General features: G+C 49.9%; 3 protein-coding genes across 4 annotated transcripts in view; 1 reads left to right on the top strand and 2 right to left on the bottom strand.

Moving 5' to 3' along the window:
* Positions 1–390: 390 nt before the first annotated feature.
* On the bottom strand, positions 391–2,935 carry ACKR1 (atypical chemokine receptor 1 (Duffy blood group)). The gene is made up of 2 exons (XM_004442819.3): positions 1,847–2,935; positions 391–1,401 (listed from the first exon to the last, which is right to left on the bottom strand). Exons 1-2 carry the CDS (start codon positions 1,865–1,867, stop codon positions 397–399), a joined length of 1,026 nt encoding a protein of 341 aa, XP_004442876.3. The 5' UTR covers positions 1,868–2,935; the 3' UTR covers positions 391–396.
* Positions 2,936–5,688: 2,753 nt separating this feature from the next.
* CADM3 (cell adhesion molecule 3) overlaps positions 5,689–19,094 on the bottom strand; it is a 29,404-nt gene continuing 15,998 nt past the window's right edge. The window contains exons 2-10 of one of the 2 annotated variants that reach the window (XM_004442758.2): positions 16,920–17,021; positions 14,742–14,882; positions 14,069–14,221; positions 13,257–13,394; positions 12,737–12,907; positions 10,361–10,451; positions 9,752–9,921; positions 6,944–7,069; positions 5,689–5,982 (exon numbers count right to left, since the gene is read on the bottom strand). In XM_004442758.2, coding sequence (XP_004442815.1) covers positions 5,864–5,982; positions 6,944–7,069; positions 9,752–9,921; positions 10,361–10,451; positions 12,737–12,907; positions 13,257–13,394; positions 14,069–14,221; positions 14,742–14,882; positions 16,920–17,021 — 1,211 coding nt within the window. In that variant the 3' untranslated portion in view covers positions 5,689–5,863. The remainder of the gene's footprint in view (positions 5,983–6,943; positions 7,070–9,751; positions 9,922–10,360; positions 10,452–12,736; positions 12,908–13,256; positions 13,395–14,068; positions 14,222–14,741; positions 14,883–16,919; positions 17,022–19,094) is intronic. The other variant, XM_004442759.3, reaches the window with a different exon arrangement.
* Positions 18,098–19,094, top strand: part of AIM2 (absent in melanoma 2) — a 131,463-nt gene continuing 130,466 nt past the window's right edge. The window contains 1 exon segment of the mRNA XM_087441069.1: positions 18,098–18,726. The gene's annotated coding sequence lies outside the window, so the exon portion shown is untranslated.

The raw sequence follows: 19,094 nt of genomic DNA on the forward strand, positions 1-19,094 counted from the left end.
ACGGAGGGGGAGTCATGCTCTGTGCTCATCTTCACTCTTCTCTGTTTTTCTCTCTCCAGTTTCTATTCGTATTTCATTTGCTCTCTGCAGCAGATTCTCGTCTTCTCTACCTGCTAAGCCATCTCTTCTAGTTTTTTTAGGCTTCGCTGCTCACCTCATACTCTGGTCTTCTTTCTTTTCTCCCTTGAGATGGCAGTAATCCCACACCTCAAGAGAACATCTGTGTGCCCTGAGGATGTTTGTAGGTCATTCACATTCTCCCCAGGCCAGCTAGAGAAACAGACGCTGGCAGGAAAGTCTGGTGTGAAATCTCTCTCTCTATTCCCCTTCCTCTCTTCTACATCCCTAGACAAAATAAGAAACCACCAGCTTCATAAAAGCAGTGTAGACTTTAATTCAGGTTGACAGGCGGGAGGAGAGCAAGGATTTGTCTCTAAGGTTGTCCGGATGAGAAGACTGTCTTGCCGAGAGAGGCAGGGAGGGTGAGGCAGTGCGAGTGGCCTGGTAGCAGAACAGGGCTAGGAGCAGGGGTGTGGCCACACAGTGTAATATTGCCAGGGCATCTGTCAGTTGCAGCAGCAGGTCCATGGCCTGCTGGGCCAGACATGTTGACAGTTTCAAGGACTTGGACCTCACCAGGAAGTCTAATCCCAGAAATAGCCCATGGGGCCACCAGAAAATGAACCAGACCCACAGGACATCAACCCAGGGACATGGTCCCCTGCCCAATGCCTTCTTCAGCCCCTTAGCTCCCAACAAACCCAGTGGCAACAAGAAGAAGATGGCAAAACAGGCTGCAGTGTGTATGGCCAGCAAAACCCCCTGGCCCCTGCTGAATGTCAGAGTGCAGAGTCCTTGGGGAAGTTCATGGTCTAGGACAGGCAGCCCCAATAGGACAGACACTCCCCAGACACCCACAGTGAGCCCCAGGGTGAGGCCTGGGACTTGGCCTGCACTCAGTTTGGGGCCCAGACAGGCACGGCACGCGATCAGCAGAGCCAGGGCAAAGGCTGAGCCATACCAGACCAAGTGGGCCAGGTGGCACAGGTGGATGCTGTAGACCCCTGTTAGCCCTGGTGCCACAATGGGCACCATGAGGCTGAAGAGGGCACTGCCCACAGCCAGCTGTACCAGGATAGGCCGGTCAGGGCAGAGCTGCCAGCGGAAGAGAGGTTTGAGAAGTGCGAAGAGGACAGCTGCACTGGTTAGGATGCCCAGGACACTGGCGAGGATGAAGAAGGGCAGCGAGGAGTCGTCGAGCAGGTTACAGGAGTGGCAGGGGGCTGCTGCTTCCATGTCGGTGCTGTTATAGTCCATATCATACGACTCATTAAACTCACTCCATAACTCGTCTCCCAAGTCCGACATACTAAAGTTCTCATCAGGCACCAGCTGGACACCCTGAGAGGGGCAATCAGAGCATCTAGTTACCCCATTGAAGAGTCTCCCGGGAACTGAGGGCAAGCAGCGGGGGAGAAGGACAGAGGGAAAGCGGGAGCTGGAGGAGTTGGATGCAGTGGGGATGGTGGAAAGGACAATGCAGGGAGACTCAGGGGCCTGTGGAGGAAGAAAGAGCCATGGAGAAGCAAGTGCAGGGGTAGTGGGGTAGTGGACAGGACTGGAGAGCAGGGAAAGTCCGGGGAGGTGACAAGGATATGGATGGAACTGACTGAAAGGCAAATGAGGAGGAAAATAATGGGGGACCTCAGAGACTGGGATAAGAGGGAGAGAAAGGAAAAACAAGGGAAAGGATGAGAGACGAGGAGAGAAGGAAAGGTGTCTAAAAACCCGAGGGGCAGACCGAGGGGCTAAAATGTTGGGGCTGTGGGCTCCGTCCCAGACTCACCCGGTGCACACAGTTCCCCATGGCACTGCTGGGCGCAGGGCAGGCAGAGAAGGGCAGGGACCGTTCTGTCAGTGGCTGTGGTTCCAAGATAAGTGCTGTGGACTAATGAAGGCCAACAATTCTGGGCAGGGCCAAGGGCAGGCGGTGGGGCCATTCAGGAAGCCTCTACCCTACGCCCACTGCCTGCCCAAGCCTCAGGCCCACAGGGGTCACTGGCAGGCTTCCTGTTTTGTTTGGATTCCTCTGGTGGGGACCTGCACTCGAAAAAGGAAGAAGGTGGCGACTAGATAGTGGGTATTTTCCCGAAGATGGAAAGGGAGTCTGAGAAACCAGAGGATTTCCCAGCAAGAAAGGATTCTTCAAGCACAAGGAAGGAAGAGGGGGCCAGGGGTGAAGTGTGAAACAGAGATAAGAGACATGCTAGGAAAGTGAAGGGAACGGGCAGCTGATGACTCTCGCTGCTGTTCCTCCATTACCTTGAACTTGATCCAAGGAAAGATGGTTCAAAAGTGATGTGTTTGTGGGATGGGGTGTCAGTGGTGGTCGTGGTTGGATCCAAGTGATAATGACAACCTGAGTCGTGTGTGTGTGGGCGGGGCTTTTTGTGTGTGGGTCTGTGTATACGAATGGACTTATCTGTGTTTGTGGCTGTGTTGTGTATCGTGTGCACATATCTGAGTGCTAGGCATTAGGCAGGTGTCTGGGTATGTGTCCTGCTAGCTCCAGTTCAGGGTGTTTCAGTGTGAGAGGAGGGAGGGTTGGGGGCCCGCTGTCAAGGCTGCGTAATGAAGCTCCTTCAGGGAGCGATTGGGCATTTGTCTAGCCACCTATGGGCGCAGTGAACGCAGCTTCCATACCAAGCAGAACACATGGTCTGACAAATTAAAGTAGGCTCTCAGGGACAATGCGACAGCATATTTTAAAATGGGACTGTTGTCTATGGAGTAATCCTTATTCATATTTCTGTTGGGGGACATAAAGGCTCCAGAACTGCTACATTGGCCTGGCATGTTAGCAATATGTAAAGTTTCGTATGAGGGGGAGAGCTTCTATTTCTCTCCATCCTGCAGAGAGAAGGGGCTTCTACCCTGCAGGCGGATCCCCCTAAGCCGACACCTCTGCTCTTCAGTAGCCCCTTCTCCACCCCACCCACCCCCACTGCTTTCGCATGATCTCTCCTGTTTCATCCCCACCCCTGCATCTTGTTTCCTCTGTTGGGGCAACAGCCTGGACATTGGGAGGAGTGAGTCATGGAGTGTCCAAGTCAGAATGATGAGATAGAGATGGCTGCTTAGGTGACACTATTTCATTTCTCCAAGAAAGCATGGGATGTTTTAACTCCAATTCTGCCAAGTAGCTCTTTCCCATCACACAGGGGCACCTGGAGGTAGAGCAGGAAGCAAAGATGCAAAAGGATGGGTACCTTACAGAGACTGTCTGCTTTTTTTTTCCAGGACACTAGCTCCAGTGTCAAGTTCAACATGAAGGGGGTTAGAAAGTGACTTTGGGGAGGGTCCTGTGAAGCTGTCCTGGAGTGGTGTTGGCTGTGTCTCCAGCTTCATCTGCATTCTCTCCAGCGCTGCCTGACAGAGGGCAGTGGGGAGTAATAAGATGTCCTCCCACCCCCAAACACTCTGGAAAGCAAGAACCCAGCCAAAGGGGGTGAACACACTTCTCTCCCTTTGAGAACTGTATTGTTTCCATACAGAGATGCCCTTGGGAGAGCGGCATGGCAAGGCACACATCGTCCCTGGAGGTACCAGGCACAGGGGAGACCAGCAGAGCAGCCCTTACACACACACGTCCCAACAGGAGCAAGAGCGGCAAGAAGGAGGCAGCCGAGCGACACGGATAATCCAGATATATTGAGGGTGGCCCCTCTGAGATTAGCACAGGAGAGTTAGAAAGATTATAAAGATACACGATCCCCTCCCTGCTCCCTTCCCTCCCCCACAGACAGACACACACAGCACAACAGGCCCTCTCCCCCCGCCCCCCGTACAAATATGGCTTCTGTGTAATATGGACAGAGTGGTTCAGCTCAAAGAGGAAAAGTCATTTTCCCAAAAGCGGGTGCTGGGAGATGGAGCTGACAGGCCTGAGGCCCTAGGCTGCCTTACTTTTATAAGAGGAGGGGGCCCTGGCTTAGGTGAGGGGCTGCCTGTGGTGCCCAGGGCCCTAACCATCGGCTGGAAGATTCAAAACGGTATTACCTGAACTGAAGGGGTGGGCAGACCTGCTGGATGCAGCTGCCCCCATTTTGCACGCCCCTGGGTTGTCAGAGCAGGAAGGACATGCTGGAGGAGGGGGAGAGCGGTGCCAAGGGGCATCTGGGTCTGAGGCAGGGCGGCCGGCTGGGACAGGGAGGGTGAGCAACCTCATCTCCACGGAAACCAGCTTGGCCATGAAGGAAGACAGAAAATCAAAAGCAGGAGTGGAGATGGGAAGGAGACTGGAGGTTTCACCCCCAGCTCTCAAAGCACTCGGTACAGACTATGGGAAAAAGAAGTGACAGTGGTCATTCCAGGGTCAGTGCCAGGGAGAGGCCTGAGGGGTGCATAGCAAAGGCTGTGGCACTGACTCCATGGCTCCGAGAAGGGAAATGGAAGCAGGGGTTGAATGCTCTGTGTTTTAGGGAGAGACAAGATGGACAACTGAACAAAAACACATCCTGGGACTGTTTTCTCCACGACAGATGGGTATTGTGGGGGGGGGCATGGAAAATACCAGGATGGAGCAAGATCCCAGGTGAGGTGCAAAGCCTGACCAGGAATCCTCCGCTCCCAAAGCCCTTCTTTACGTGTCCCACAGCCCACCCACCTGCCCAGGACCCCCTCTCTGTCTCTCACTCGCACACACATAGCCACACAGACACACAGACACACACACAGACACACACATCCACATGCTCACGGAGTTCACATTATTCCCTTCGTTTGGGCAGGAAACAGCTCAGTGCAGTGAAGCTCCTTTTAGTATTTTTGTTGTTATGTCTGCCTGGCTGCTGAGGGAGGGAGGAAGGACTAAGGCTTAGGGAACAGGAAGGGGCACAGGAGGGCACAAGACGAGGAGGGGTAGTTGCTGAGCAATGCCATAGGAGGAATGGTTGCCGTGCAACAGTCCAAGGTTTGGGCGAGAGTGAGCGGCCCCTCAGCAGGGGGAAGCAGATGCAGTTCAGGCCCCCCTGAGCAGCGCCTCTCCCACAGCTGCTGGAGCAAGGAGGGGCAGCCTTGCTCTGCTATCCCCCAAGGGCGGTTCCTGGAAAACAGCCTGGCTTCACTCATTGGGGTGGGGCAGGGGGTACACGGGGCCATCTCTGCCATCCTTCCTCTCCAAATCTACCCCTCCCTGCAGGGACCCGTGTCCTCCCCATGTTGCAGCCCCGGGGCCCTGCGTGGTGCACGCCATCTGCAGGTCACATCTCTTAGAGGACCCCCATTCACTCCTTTCCCATTGTGTGGAACAGAGGTGTCAGGGTGGCACTCGCTTCTCTGTCCATAGCTTGAGGTGTGTGACTAGCAGAGGAAAAGCCACCTCCAGCGCCTGCTCACAACCTCCCCATTCCTGGAGAAGTTGGGGAGCCCTCTGTTGTAGAGAATGGAGGGCTGGTGAGGGGCCCCCTACCAAACCAGCCCTGCTCCTTTCCTGTCTTCACCCCTCCACCTTCATCCTCCTCCCAACACTCCAGGTTTTTTGCTTTTCTCACCCCCGTGCCCCTGCCCCTCCAGCCTGGAGACAGATTTGATTTGGGATTGTTACAAAAATAATAGTAACCCAAACGTAGAGAAGCCACGGAAAGGGCTGAGGGCAACCCTCCCTCCCCCCCGCCCTCCTCCCTCCCCATTCCAAACCGAGTACAAAACCGCACCCAAAGCAGACATTCTGTACAGGGGGTGGGGGGGCTGGGGAGCAAGCAGGAGGGGCGGCCCTGGGGTCGCTCTGTACAAGTCCGGGTTGGTGATGGCCCCAGCAGTCCCCATGGGGCCCCTAGGGGGCGCAGGAGGTGAGTGGGCACCCCTAGATGAAATATTCCTTCTTGTCGTCCCCACCCGACTGCCCGCCTTCTGCATTGATGATGGCCGTGTCTGCGTCTGGGGCGTCATCAGAGCCTTTCGCCTCGTGCGTCAGGTAGGTTCCTGGGGAGAGATAGAGGCTGCTTCTTTCAGGAGCAGTTTCCAATCCTCTGAAGCCTCCTCTGCCCACTTTCTTACCCACCCCACCCACCCACATCTTGTTCCTGCAATTTTTCTCCTGCCTTGAGCCTTCTTCCTCCCCTCCTGACCTAATTTGTGTCTTGCTGCCAACATCCCTCACCTGACCACACCCCAATGAGTTAATGAATCTTGCCTTTAACCAGAATCTCATCTATAATACAGGCCAAAAAAATGGTGTGTGTGTATGGGTATGTATGTGTGTATGTATGCATGCATGTATCTGTATTGCTTACGTGTGTATGTACGTGTACGTGTATGTGTATTTATGTATGTATGTGTGTGTGTGTGCATGTGTGCGTGTAAGGCGGTGATAGGGAAACCGCTATGTCAGCTTCATGAGAGATGCATGAGCAAATGAAGATCTGGCTAGCATTTGATGGGTCCATGGGGTCTGGCTGCTGGCTAGAAGTAATAACAGAGGGGAGAGTCTGAGAGGCAGCAATGTGAGGAGAGGGTAGAGAGATGGCATGGATATGGGAGAGGAGAGAAAAGAAAAGAGATGGTGTGGGGACAAGGGGTGGATGAGGAGATCAAAGGACAAGGAAAATGCGGCTAAACAGAAAGGAAGAAAGTGCAGGAAGAAACGGGGGGGAGAAGCAGAGTTTGGGCAGTTACACCCTGGAGGCAGAGCAGCCTGGGAGCAGCAGCTGACTGAGTGGGAAGGTTTGCTTTTACTTAGATGATCACCAGCGATCAGGCTCCACTGCGGGGCTTGTGGTGCTCAGTTATCACAGGGTTGTCTGCATTCTTTCTTCTGCAAACGCACCAAGGGGCCGACTGAGTCTCTGGAGGCCCTTCCTGCAGCCGGCTCCTTCCTGCCTGCCCCTGATTGATCTCCCTACCCACTCCCAAGTTCTCCTGATGCTTTCCTCACGCCTCTGACCTTTGTGCCGGATCAAGTAGTGGCCGAGGAAGATGAGTAGGATGAGCAGCAGGAAGACGATGAAAGCCACGATCCCGCCAATGATGGCGTGGTAGGTGCTGGAGGATGAGGGTACCGGACTGGGGTCTGGAGGGGAATGGGGAATGCACAGTTAGATCTGGGAGGAACCCTGATCTTACAGCATTTCTGACCTGGCCATGGGTAATCTTACACAGCAGAGAACATGGACTAACATCAGGAGAATGGAATGGCATCATTCGGCAAAATAGTTATGCCTTATTTTGTACACTAGTTTCTTGTAAAGTGTCTGGAACACAGCAATTATTTAAAAAAAAATTGATGTAGGGGCCAGCCCTGGTGGTGCAAGCAGTTAAGTGCGTGCGCTCCGCTGCGGCGGCCCGAGGTTTGCCGGTTTGGATCCTGGCTGCGCACTGACACGCTGCTTCTCAAGCCATGCTGTGGCAGCGTTCCATATAAAGTGGAGGAAGATGGGCATGGGTGTTAGCCCAGGGCCACTCTTCCTCAGCAAAAAGAGGAGGATTGGCAGATGCTGGCTCAGGGCCGATCTTCCTCACCAAAAAAAATCAAAAACAAAAAAAACTGATGTATTCATGAAAAAATAGATAAATCTGCTCACACTCAACCCTTTAAGGTAAGTTAATGGCATTGAAGCTTGACCTCGGTCAAAGATCACGGCTTTAATGTCTAAGCTTCAAACGTCTATCTACCTGAGATCAGATAGAGAAGGAGCAGTGAAAAACCGATCGAGCGATGAATTAGGCACTTTGACAGCACCTTCTGAAAGATGAGAGGCTGTGACCCCCGTATAAGGAACAGTGTTCCGTCTTGGCAGGGAGTTTAGAGTCCCAGCAAAACCCCAATCCTCTAGCATGTGTCATCAGGGAGGTCTGGGACTCCGTCTTCACTTCCTCAAAAGGTTTGTGGGAACGACAAAGATTGAACTCCTTCCTCCCATGATGGCTGATGTCTCTGCCATGAGATACAGAGAATCTGTCCTCCACAGTAGCATTTACAGAGGATAGATACCCCTAGCAGACTGGGCGATGCATGCCAAGGATGGCACCAGCCATAGGCAGAGTCCCAAATATCTGAGGAGACAGTGCACCAGCCCAGGACACAGTTCTGATGTGTCCAAAATTACACTAGCCGCAGATACGACTCTCCCACCCATGGGAGAGCTACTGTTTTTCCACAGACTCAGTTTGAGTCTTGATGCCTCATTGACTCCTTATATATCTTGTCTTTCGTACCTTATGTCTCCTCAGGCTTGACTAGGCCAGCTTTTTAGTTCCTTGCCTGTCTATGCCTTATTTGAAAAGAAAACACTTATGCTCTGGTTTTTATGCTCTGCTTTGGATGGAGGGAGAGGATGGGGCCGGCGGCTCCATGATATGATGGGGTGGGTGCGATGGTGTAAGTTGGAGGAAGCAGAGTGAGTCTACCCCACTATCTTTCTCCCATGGAGTATGTGAGACACAGTCTACATTAAAAACCAATCCTGGATAATTATTCCAGAGGCTATGGAAATGGAAATTCCTTAGAAAAGCAGAGGTTTCCATAGCCAAAATGACCTCTGGGGTCATCAGTTACAGGTTCCTATCTCTAGGTAGAACTCCACTTAATTTCATTCCAGGCTGGTGGGGGTCAGGACTGCTGAGGATATTTCTGGAAGAAGATGCAGTAACTCATTCTACCACCAGGTGTCAGCACTGGAAGCAGATGCAGTCAAACAGGACTTGGCTTTCTAGCACAGGACAGGGGGGATCAGGAAGAGACCACCCACAAGGGCACAAGACCTTTCTCTCACTGCCAGTCATCATCAGAGTTGGTCTGGAGAGATCTGGGGGCAGACACGGGACTTCAGTGCATTGTCCTGGCTCCTGGCATCCTACAATAGCTTTGTTTGTTGTGCTGAGGCAGCTCCCACATGCTGAGGTCTGCCCTTGGAGTTGGAATCAGCCCATCCAGACACTCTGGTTCTAAGATCTCAGGTCTCTTATCCCTGAGAGGCCTGACTGCTATCCCCTCCCTGCTTTAATGGACTTTCCAAGTAAGGGAGCCTCTTATGTTCCCCTGACAATGCGTTTTCCTATTCTGAGGAAAGGCTTATACGACTTTCAGGCAGGACCCCACTGCTGTTGGGGTCTTCAAAATATCTCCTGCCAACTCTCCATAAAGGGGCCTCTGTGCCAGCCTGTCACTTATCCTGAAGCCGGGTTTTGTGGTCACAGCTTTGGGAAGAACTTCAGAGAAGGAACATCACCTTCTAGAAGATATGGCATCTGAGAAATGATTCTGACTGTCAGCATAGTGCAAGTGTATCTCTATTTTCTGCCTGGATCCAGTATAGTGTGTCCAAGGTCTGCAGAAAAGGAGATGATAGCAGTAGCATGCAAGCCATAGTAGTCACAGGAGAAGTAACTCTGAGAAGAGCCAGTTGCAAAGGGAAATGCCTCTACGGCCACACTTGAGAGGCTCTGGCCTCTGCACACAGAGCTATTATTCTTGTTTCCAGGTGAGTGCAGGGGTTGGGAGATGGTGTCACTTGGGTCACCACTACTAGACACAGGCAGATGAGAACCCACCATTCTCTTGATTTTTCCTTATTACACATTCCAGAGTGCACCTAGAGCCTAAGTCCTCAGGCCCTCCAATGGCGGGCTGCTGTCTCATTAGTCCACTCTCAGGTACAGTCTGGGATGCTCTTAGGAGATAGAAAGACGAGGGTATAAGATGGACAGAGAAGGGGAGCAGGGGGATGCTGGAGGAGGCCAGAGGAGGGCTCACCATGCACATTGAGAATGTAGTAGGCCTTGTAGCTGCCCATGTTGCTGGTGGCTGTGCAGCCATAGGTGCCGCTGTCACTCTTGTTGAGGAAGGGAAAGATCAGGGCACTCTCCTGGGTCATCTTTAGGGGTGGCACACTACCCTCCTTCTCCCATAGGTACTGCTGGGGGCTGTGGAGGCAGAGAAATCAGAAGTGTTCAGGAGAGAGTAGGTCAGGGAGCTAAAGGGAGACAAAAATAACTGGGAGCAGGGAAGTCAAAGAATGTTTGATGAAGGCTCGAGAAGTTATAGGGGCCAGAAACACTGAGCTGCTCAGAGATAGGGGGAGGGTGCTCTCTTGGGGATCGATCTGGGGATGAGGGAGATTTCCTAACTTGTATCTTACTGTAACTTGGTTCCTTATGGGAACCTCAGGTGCCCAGCCAGAGAGTGGCCCCTCCCCACTTCCATTGCTTTGCGGAGAAACCATCAGAGGATCGACGTTGTTAGACAGCGTCAGGGAAAATGAGAGGCTCGGACAGTAGAAAAGGAGATGGGAAGACTCTAGGTGAAGATCACAGTCTGAGAGTATGGAGGGGTTATCAGAGACCAGGAAATGGATCTTCTTACACGGGATTGCCACGGCCCTCACAGTGTAGCAACAGCTTCTGGCCCTCGCGGGGTTTCGGAGGGTCTGGCCTAATCTCCGCTGTCGGTGTGTCTGTGGAGAAGGAAATGGCATCGATGAAAACTCTCACACTGTTTAGGAGATTGTCTCAATCCCAAAACCAGCCAGCTACGCACTACAGCTTCTACCCCTAAATGCCTCAGAAGCCCAAGAGGCTGTGAACAAGACCTTCGTCCCCACCTTTGTGAGCAAAGATCGCTATTGCCACTGAATGTGTGATGGACTTGTTCTGCAACCTCGTGGAGGGAGGATTCCAGAAGTTCTGTCCTTGGTGGAGACCCAAAGGATGTCTTAGAGAGCTGAGAAGGGGGTCACTGGTTCCTCTGTGCCTAGCACACTGCCTAGCACATAAATGGGACTTCATACATATTTTTGACAGAACGGATAAACTTGAACTTGACCATTTATGAGCTCACAACCTCTCAATCCTCTCTGCTCTGCAAGGGAGTGTAAACTGGAAGCACTGCTTGATTGCAATGCTTTGGTGGTCAGACCAAAAATGAAGTGAGAGCTTTGAAACAGCAAGAGATGGGGGCCATATTTTGGCTGCAAAAAGGCACTGACACAATATAGATAGGCCCTGCGAAGGAAGAATGGCATCTGCCACTGACGCCAAAGGGCTGCTTAGGAGGCTGGGTCCAGATGGCCGGGTAGAACAATACAACCAGATGCTGGTTTAGAACAACAGATAAAGAGGCCAAGCTTCCCCTAAGGATAGAGCCAACCTTAACAACCAGTTAATGAACATGTTTCAGTCAAATCAAACAGGACAAAGAGAATCAGGCCAGGTGAGAGAATGGGTGTTCTGGGGCCCCACAGCCATAAAAACCTCTAGCACGGTGCCTGGAGAATAGCATTTGTTGACTGACTGCCGATCACAGTTGGGCCAAAAGGGCCCTGGAGAGTAATTGCCAGATGGTCTGGTACCTAACAGAGAAGTCTTTGAGACTCAGATGGGAGTGCCTTCTTTAGCTCTGGCCAGGGACCGGGCCCAGGGGAAGGAGCCCAGGCCAGGGCCTCACACTCGTAACTAATAATCAGAGAAACACCTTATAGCAATATAGAACTTTGAAGCTTACAAAGTTCTTTCATACATATTGTTTCATTTATCCTCACAAAAATTCAGTGAAGTAAGCAGGAGCCACTAAGAGACGGAATGCTTTGGTGAAAGTTAACATAGTCCGTAAGCAGCGGCACTTGAGCTGGAATTCAGGTTGTCTGCTTCCAGATGGAGAGTCTGCTAAATGGAAAGTGAAGCCACCCCAAACCTACCTCACGTTTAAGTTTCTGCGATGTGTCTAGCAATTGATTTAAATAGCACTGAGGTCAGGCCTGGATCTTCCGTAAGAAAGAGATTAAGTGTTTTAGTTATTTTAGAAGAACACCAGCCTGTAGATAAGTTAGGACAAGAAATGCATTATTTTATCACTCATTATCTTCTACCTTTGTACTTTATTTTCTTTTTCCCTTGGTTTCTCCACTCCGAAAAATTCTTTTTTGAAAATTTCCAAATTTCCTCAGGTGAGGAGGGAAGTTTCCTGTCCGTACTCAAGGCAGATTCCATAGAGGGACGAGGATCCTTGGAAAAGTTAGGAGTAGTGATCATGACAGTGACCATTTCAGGTTAGAATCTCAAGAAAAATCATAGGGCTGGGGCAGATAGGGGAGTACTGTAGAGAAGGATCTGGGAATAACGACGCCAGAGAGGTTGTGTTTTCCTACCACCTATTTTTTCTTGAAATCGCAGTATGTTAGACCCGGAAGAAGCCTTAGTGATCCCCATGTTCATCTTCTCATTTAGCAAATAATCAAGCTCAGTGGGATAAAGTAATTTTCTTAACAACACACAGCTAATAAGTGGTGGAGGGCAGACTAGAACCTGCATCTTCTGACTTCTGATTTGCTACAGTTACGACTACAATTTACAATCTAGGTGCAAAACACTGGCCTAGCCCAGGAGTTGGTACACTTACTTGCTGGGCTGAATCCTGCCAGCTACACGTTTCTGTAAATAAAGTTTTATCAGAACATGGCCATGTTCATTTGTTTACATATTGTCTATGGCTACTTTTCTGCAGCAACAGCAGAGTTAAGTAGTTGAGAGACCATAGGGTCCTCAAAGCCTAAAATGTTTGCTGTTGGACCCTTTACAGACAAAAATTGCTCACCCTGGGCCTAGTCCTGTCACCTCTTGTCTTGTTTTTTTAACCTATTCACTTATCTGTGCCTGTTGTTTCATATACAGTCACTGGCACTTTCCTTTTCCCCACTCCCCATCTCATACCTGATCCTTCTTCACCCACAAGCCCAGGACATACATAATACTTCGATGCGTTGAGAGGTGGATCTGTCAGCTCCCTTTAGAGATTCATGGTTCACAGAGCATATGATGTCTGCCCCGTCATCCTCCCGGGTAACCTGGAATGTCACTGAGCTGCTCACGGTGAAAGTTTTACCGTTGGGATCTTCCTGTATTCGGGTTGGTTCCCCTAGAGTGCAGAAACAGACACATGCACATACACATAGACACAGAGTGAGCTCTAACATACAGATATTGTGTGGGCCCCACTGTAGACATACAGATGGTGAGTCTCAACTTAGACAAACTTAGAAAGTTGTGAAATGGATATGTACACACAAGGAGAATGTAGGCCTTAACACAGATATACACACACACACGTAAGTGTACACAGAATATCTGTCATTTCCCCTTTCTCCTTTTACACCATGCCTTATGTGCATATACAAAGACGTATGGACACGTACCCCTCTGTCTCCCTCTCTCCTCCTTGACCCAGTACCACCTCCTCCCTTTACCCCAAGGTAGGAGGAACTTACCATGGAGGTCTTGGTCACCCTTCCTCCAGGTGAGCTGAGCTGCAGGTTTGCTCCCAGAAGACTGACAGTTCAGGGTGGTTGTCTCCTTTTCCCGTAATGATGACTTGTAGCCACTGATTACGGGTTTCTGTGGGATTCCTGCCATGGAAAGGGGATGGCCAGGATAGGAAGGAGAGGCACCATGAGGTCACACCTCAGCTCTCCCTGCTGAGATGACCTCTCTGGGGTGAGGATACCCAGTTTTATGATGGGTAGAAGACTAGGGAAATCATCTTTCTCTTGGGTCTCCTCCCTGAGGACCAGGAGGGAAGACCTGGGGAAAGGAGGTATGGTAGTGGGAGCTATACCCTACCTGAGACACTATACCCTACAGCACAAATGAGTGGCTACAGAAGTAGTGTGAGGCTCAGGGAAGCAAAAAAGGAAATTGAAATATAGGATCAAGATGAGAGCATGTAAGCAATTGGGATACTCATCTTGGAAATGGTAATCATACATTGCATGCACTTCTCATGTTTCCATCTTACAATCTTGGGAGGTAGGTGGAATAGACATTATCATCCTTCTGTCACAGGTTAGGAAATTCAGGCTCAAAGAGAGTAAGAGATTTGTCCCAGAGCAAACAGTAAGTAGAGAATAAAGGATTAGAATCCAGTATTCTTTGCATTTCATTCCATTACAAAGGAAATACAGGCTGAACTTTCCAAAATGTTTGGAGACTTGCCTGGCTTTAGGGTGCTTCAGGGGCCCACCTAGGGAGATTTGTTAGCAAGGAAGCATGCTGCGGAGACACTGGGGTTTGGGAGCCTCACCAAGCACAGTGACGAGGGACTTGGCTGTTCTCACGGGCATAGTGAAGATGGAGCAGGTGTACTCGCCCTCGTCCGCCAGGGCCACGTTGCTGATGCTGATGCTGAGCTCATGGGGAGTAGATTTAACCAGCTGAATTCGATTATCTCGAAGGGCTGGGGAAATCGGGAGAATCAGAAGCAAAGCTTTTACTGGAACCTTTCATGTTTTATCTTCCAATCCCAGGCCAACTTCTTTGGGAGAAGGGGTCTAGTGTGGTTTGGGGTGGGGGAAAAAACTGCTCCTGGGTTTGAGCAGTCTTTAGGTTATTCAGTCACTTTCCTGGGCCATTGGGCACAGTAGCCTCGGAGAAACTCGGAAAAGTAGGTTTTGGATCTTGTGGGCTTCCTTGTGAGATATATGAGGCAATGCTGACATCAGCTATCTCTTAGGGCTCCTTTGAGGTGAATCACTCCAGGACCCTATAAGACCATGTGTGGCCTAGGTCTTACTGAAGCCATGTAATACTGAAGTTTCTCTTGAATGAGTTGAGAAGCCCATGGCTTGTTGCTTCCTCAAATAGCATACCTTCACATATCTCAGCCTCTGGACTACAGGGACATTTCCCCTCAGGCTCTTCAGTCCCCTTCCTAAGCCCATGGTTCCTAAGGACAGAGATAACTCATGGAACACTACCTCTCTTCTCCCCAAAGTAGAGAGTCTGCTGGGCAGGGTTGGACCACTGCAGGGATGAGTCCTCATGGTCTTTCACTTGGCACTTGAGCACCACGGTGCCACCAGCCACCACTGTCTCGTCCGATGTCCAGGGCTGACTGTCTGCAGGAGTAGAACAGGGTTAATTTCCTGAGGAAGCCCTGGCTCCTCCACCCATTTCTGGGCCAAAGTCCACCTCACCTAATTCAGACCATCCAAGGCCCAAGTGTCTGTCTCGTGGGGGAAGGAATAGAGGTGGTGGAGGGGGAAGGGAAGGGGGGGGCAGACCTTATTTCCTCTTGCTTTGAAAACACAGAAAAACAGTCACTTGCTGAATGAACTGACAGGGCCACAAACATTTAGAGGAATAAAGGCACCCCAAATCTCCACAGACCACTCCACATGTATCTTTTCTGATGAGTTCTACCATTCAGCTTTGAAAACACACATACGCATCTGTGGTTCTAAGTTTCGCCTTCCTGACACCACCTGTGCAGAAGAGCAAGAACAGGAGAAGTGGTTGTGACTAATAATCCTGCAACTAAAAGTGAGGGAAAGGCTGAGTGAGCCCTCGGGTTGTACATTCATTTACACAAGAGGTAGCTATACAACTGCAAAACAAACAAAAAAGATAAAAAGTAAAACTTGAAACATTTTGACATAAACTTTTCAATTCCTCCAACAATAACTTCCCTTCAGTCATCAATTCCCTTAACATATTCCTTTTGGGATTAGTACTACCCGCCTCCCATCACCCAAACCCAAATCACCATCCTGATGTTATTTTAAAGAGTAAAGGATTAAAGTTTTCCCTTCAGTGTGATGGAAATATGTTTTCTAACTCCTCTCCCTAGTCAAGTTACACAAACAAACAAAAAGGAGTAATAAGGTGTCATATGGATGAGCCATTTGAATCCCAAATATGCCTTCCAGTTAGGCCTAGCTGTGAGCCCCTCAGACTGTGTCATTCTTGCTTCCTCCACCCTATATTGGTCCATGTTCCCACAGCATGGATTCTGATTCCCAGTATTGATTCCCTCATCTTCAGGACTGACTTTCTGTGACCCAATAGCACTTACTTCCACAGAACTAAAATAAACAACATCTTCCAGCTCTGAGTCTGAAACTTCCATAAATTTCTTCTATGGTGCTAAATTACTTAACCAGCATTGTTTATCTCTGAATAGGACACCAAGAAACTTATTTCTTACATTCCCTAACTGAGTAATTTAAAACAATCCCCATGCTCCCTACAGCACTGAACTTACCCCTGCCCTGTCTTCTTATTCTTTTCTTTCTTGGTCACCAGAGCTCCATTTTCAAGAAACATACAATGAGCGCTCCTAGCAGAGAAGGGGCCCGGAAGAGGGAAGGTAGTATGTGCTGGAGTTGACACCAAGCACCAGTGCTTCAGGATGGCTGCCTCTGAATTGGAGCACAAAGCCTGGCTGCTAGTTTTAGTGTTTAGAATCACAAAAATTAGACGTGAGGGGGATCTTAGCGATCATGGAATCCAATTCCCTCGATTTACAGATGTAGACAATGAGGCAATGGAGGTGAAGTGATTGCCTAAGATCATTCTACTAATCAGTGATTCTAGTTAGGACTAGAACTCCTTTCTTCTGACTCTCAATGAAGTGTCCTTCTCATTGGAATGCTCCTCAAGTAATCATCTAACTTGAGAATTGGAACTATGATTTTGAGATTAGTGAGCCAGAGACTAAGCTGGCTGAGTAAATTTGGAAGCGATATATTCTGTATATATCTCAACAAAAGACTCGGGAAACCTTTTATTTACTGCTAGGCACATACCAATTTTTGACTTGTAATCCCGTTGTCCCGGTTCCTTTTGAAGAATTCTACCTCGATTGTGTCTTTCCAGAACCTCTTTATTCTGAGTAATACACTCCTCCTGGAATCATTTTATTTTTGGAAAAAGATGTAGGGGATACAGAGGTCTGTGTACTGGAGTAAGGGAAGAAGAAGTAGGTGCCAGAGAAGTTTGTGTGGAACTAAGAACTACAACGTCGGATGGAAGGAGAAAGAGTGCGTGGTAATGAGGGGAGTGAGAACATGGGGTGGAGGTGACATGAGTGGGAGATGATGTGAGGATGGTTGAGGGAACTGAGGGACATTGAGATGAGGGGCCTGGATTCTCACCTTGACTGGCCAGCATGTCAGGGCTGCTCCAGACTGTGGAGCTGATGGCCTCGTCGAGTGGAGCCAGAGTTCCCAGCTCCAAATCCTGCTCCTGCCAGTAGCCTGGGGAGAGAATCTCCATCAAGGATGAGCCCTGCATACATGCTGCTTCAGTTTGGGATCTATACTTTCATTGTTGGGGATGGGGGAGAAGCTAGGCCCCTATGAAAAGCAGGCTCACCAGGATACCTGAGAGAAGGTGGGTTTCTCACAAAGGGGAGAGATTAACCATAGTCCTGAAAAAGGAAGTGAGCTCCTCCTCCGAAAGGGTGAATTAAAGGAGGATGCTAAGTTTATCAGTAGATCATATGTTAGAGCCAAAAGAGATCTTAGAGATCATCCGGTCCAGTTCTCCCACTTCACAGATGGGGACAGTGAAGCCCACAAAGGTTAAAAGTGACTTGATGAAAGTCACTACAGAAAAATGAAAGATAACCAGAATTTTCACTACTTATCCAGGATTCTTTCCGCTACACTGTATTATCTACTAAAATAACAACAGGTTTAATAATTAGAAATTTCACACTTAATCCTTTTAATAAACCTATTAAGTACGCTGGTATTATCACTTCCACTTTGCAGAGTGGAAACAGAATGAAGTGACTTGCCCAAAGTCATACAAAAAGAAGAGCACAGACTGGAAATTAAATGCCCGATTTCAATTCCAATGTTTTATTTATTTCAAGTTAAGACCCCTACCATTGAAGACACAGACAGCAGTTAGGGTTGAAAGTTGCCCCACGTCTTCCCAGATTGTTGCCTTCTATTGGGGGCTTAAATTCTCAAGTTTTCCTCTCCACCCTCAGTCCCACCGCCCACTTGATAGCACTGACTCTACCCCCTCCTCTGGCACAACAAACCCCCAATGCCTGAGTCACTGCCTCCTTCCTAGCAGGTAGCCCCTGAACTCTTTTGTGAATTGCTGGAGAGTGTCAATGGCCTATTTCTCCAACTCAACCTGAAGAGGCGGAGGGACAAAGAAACCGGCCCGCGAATCTTTTCAGGGTCTCCCGCCGTAAGCCCAGAAGTAGCCAATCACGTGCGCAAAACTCAGTGAGGTCATCGGCTGCTGAGCAGAGTCCGGAGCTGCTACACGTCCGCCCCAGAGTCCCGGCAGAACTTGGTCACTCGTCCCAGCGCGCTTGCTGGAGAGCCAGCGCGGATAGGCGAGTAGGAGAGGAAAGAACGAGCAGGGGGCGCTGGGACCGAGGGCCAGGGGAGGAGAGGGGTGCGAGACTAAAAAGAGAAGTGGGACATGGGTTTAGAGTCCGTGGAGAAGAACGGGGACAGGACGAGAGAGAATTACCAAATCAGAAGAAAAGGGGAGAAGGGAGAGGGGAGAGGGAAGGAGAGAGAGGGAGGAAGGAGGGGGAGTCAGAGAGCCCCAGCGTCGTCGGGATACGGCTCTAAGAGATAGCTTCAGAGGTTCACCGGCCTCCATGGAGACGCCTCTCCTCCCCTCTTCCTCATAGACAACTTCCAGGAGATTTGAGAAATTACTCTGTTCTCAAACAGGAGAAGCGCTAATGCCCAAAGGGGAGAGGGAGTAAAGCAGAGAAAACAGGAACTCTGTAACAGGTAAAGAGAAGTAGGCAGGAAAGGGGACAAGGAAAGTGTTGAAAAGAGGCTAGAAAGATCTGGATGGGAGAAGGAAAGGGGGCCAGGGAGAGGACAAGGGCTCTCAAATCCAGCAGAGACTCTCCCTGGGGGCCAGGCCCTCACCCTGCTGCCTTCTGTGGATGTCAAGGATGGAGGCAACCTGAAGTTGGTGAGTGTTTCCCATTATTTCCCAGGTTGTGTGTTTGTGGGTGCTTCAACACACAATAGCATGCCAGATTGGTTGTGCTAAAGCTTGGAAGGGTGGAGGGACAGGGAGAAGCCAGAGAGGGGTCAGTGCTCAGTCCCACAGTACTGGTACCCAGTGCACAAAGTAAGCTCTATAGGCCTTTGCTCAAATGAATGGAGAAATTAGCCATCTCATACCTTGCCATAGAACTCTCAGTTTGCAGAATGGATTTTCAACCTGACTTCATTTAATGTCAAAACAAGCCTGAGAGGTAGGCAGCCAGATGGAATCGCTTCCTAGAGACGAGGTTTAGAGGTTCCAGTGACTTTCCTAAAGGCACACAAATAGCA

This window comes from Ceratotherium simum, chromosome 2 (assembly GCF_057802395.1).
Source record: "Ceratotherium simum simum isolate JZ-2026a chromosome 2, ASM5780239v1, whole genome shotgun sequence".
Lineage (NCBI taxonomy): Eukaryota > Metazoa > Chordata > Mammalia > Perissodactyla > Rhinocerotidae > Ceratotherium > Ceratotherium simum.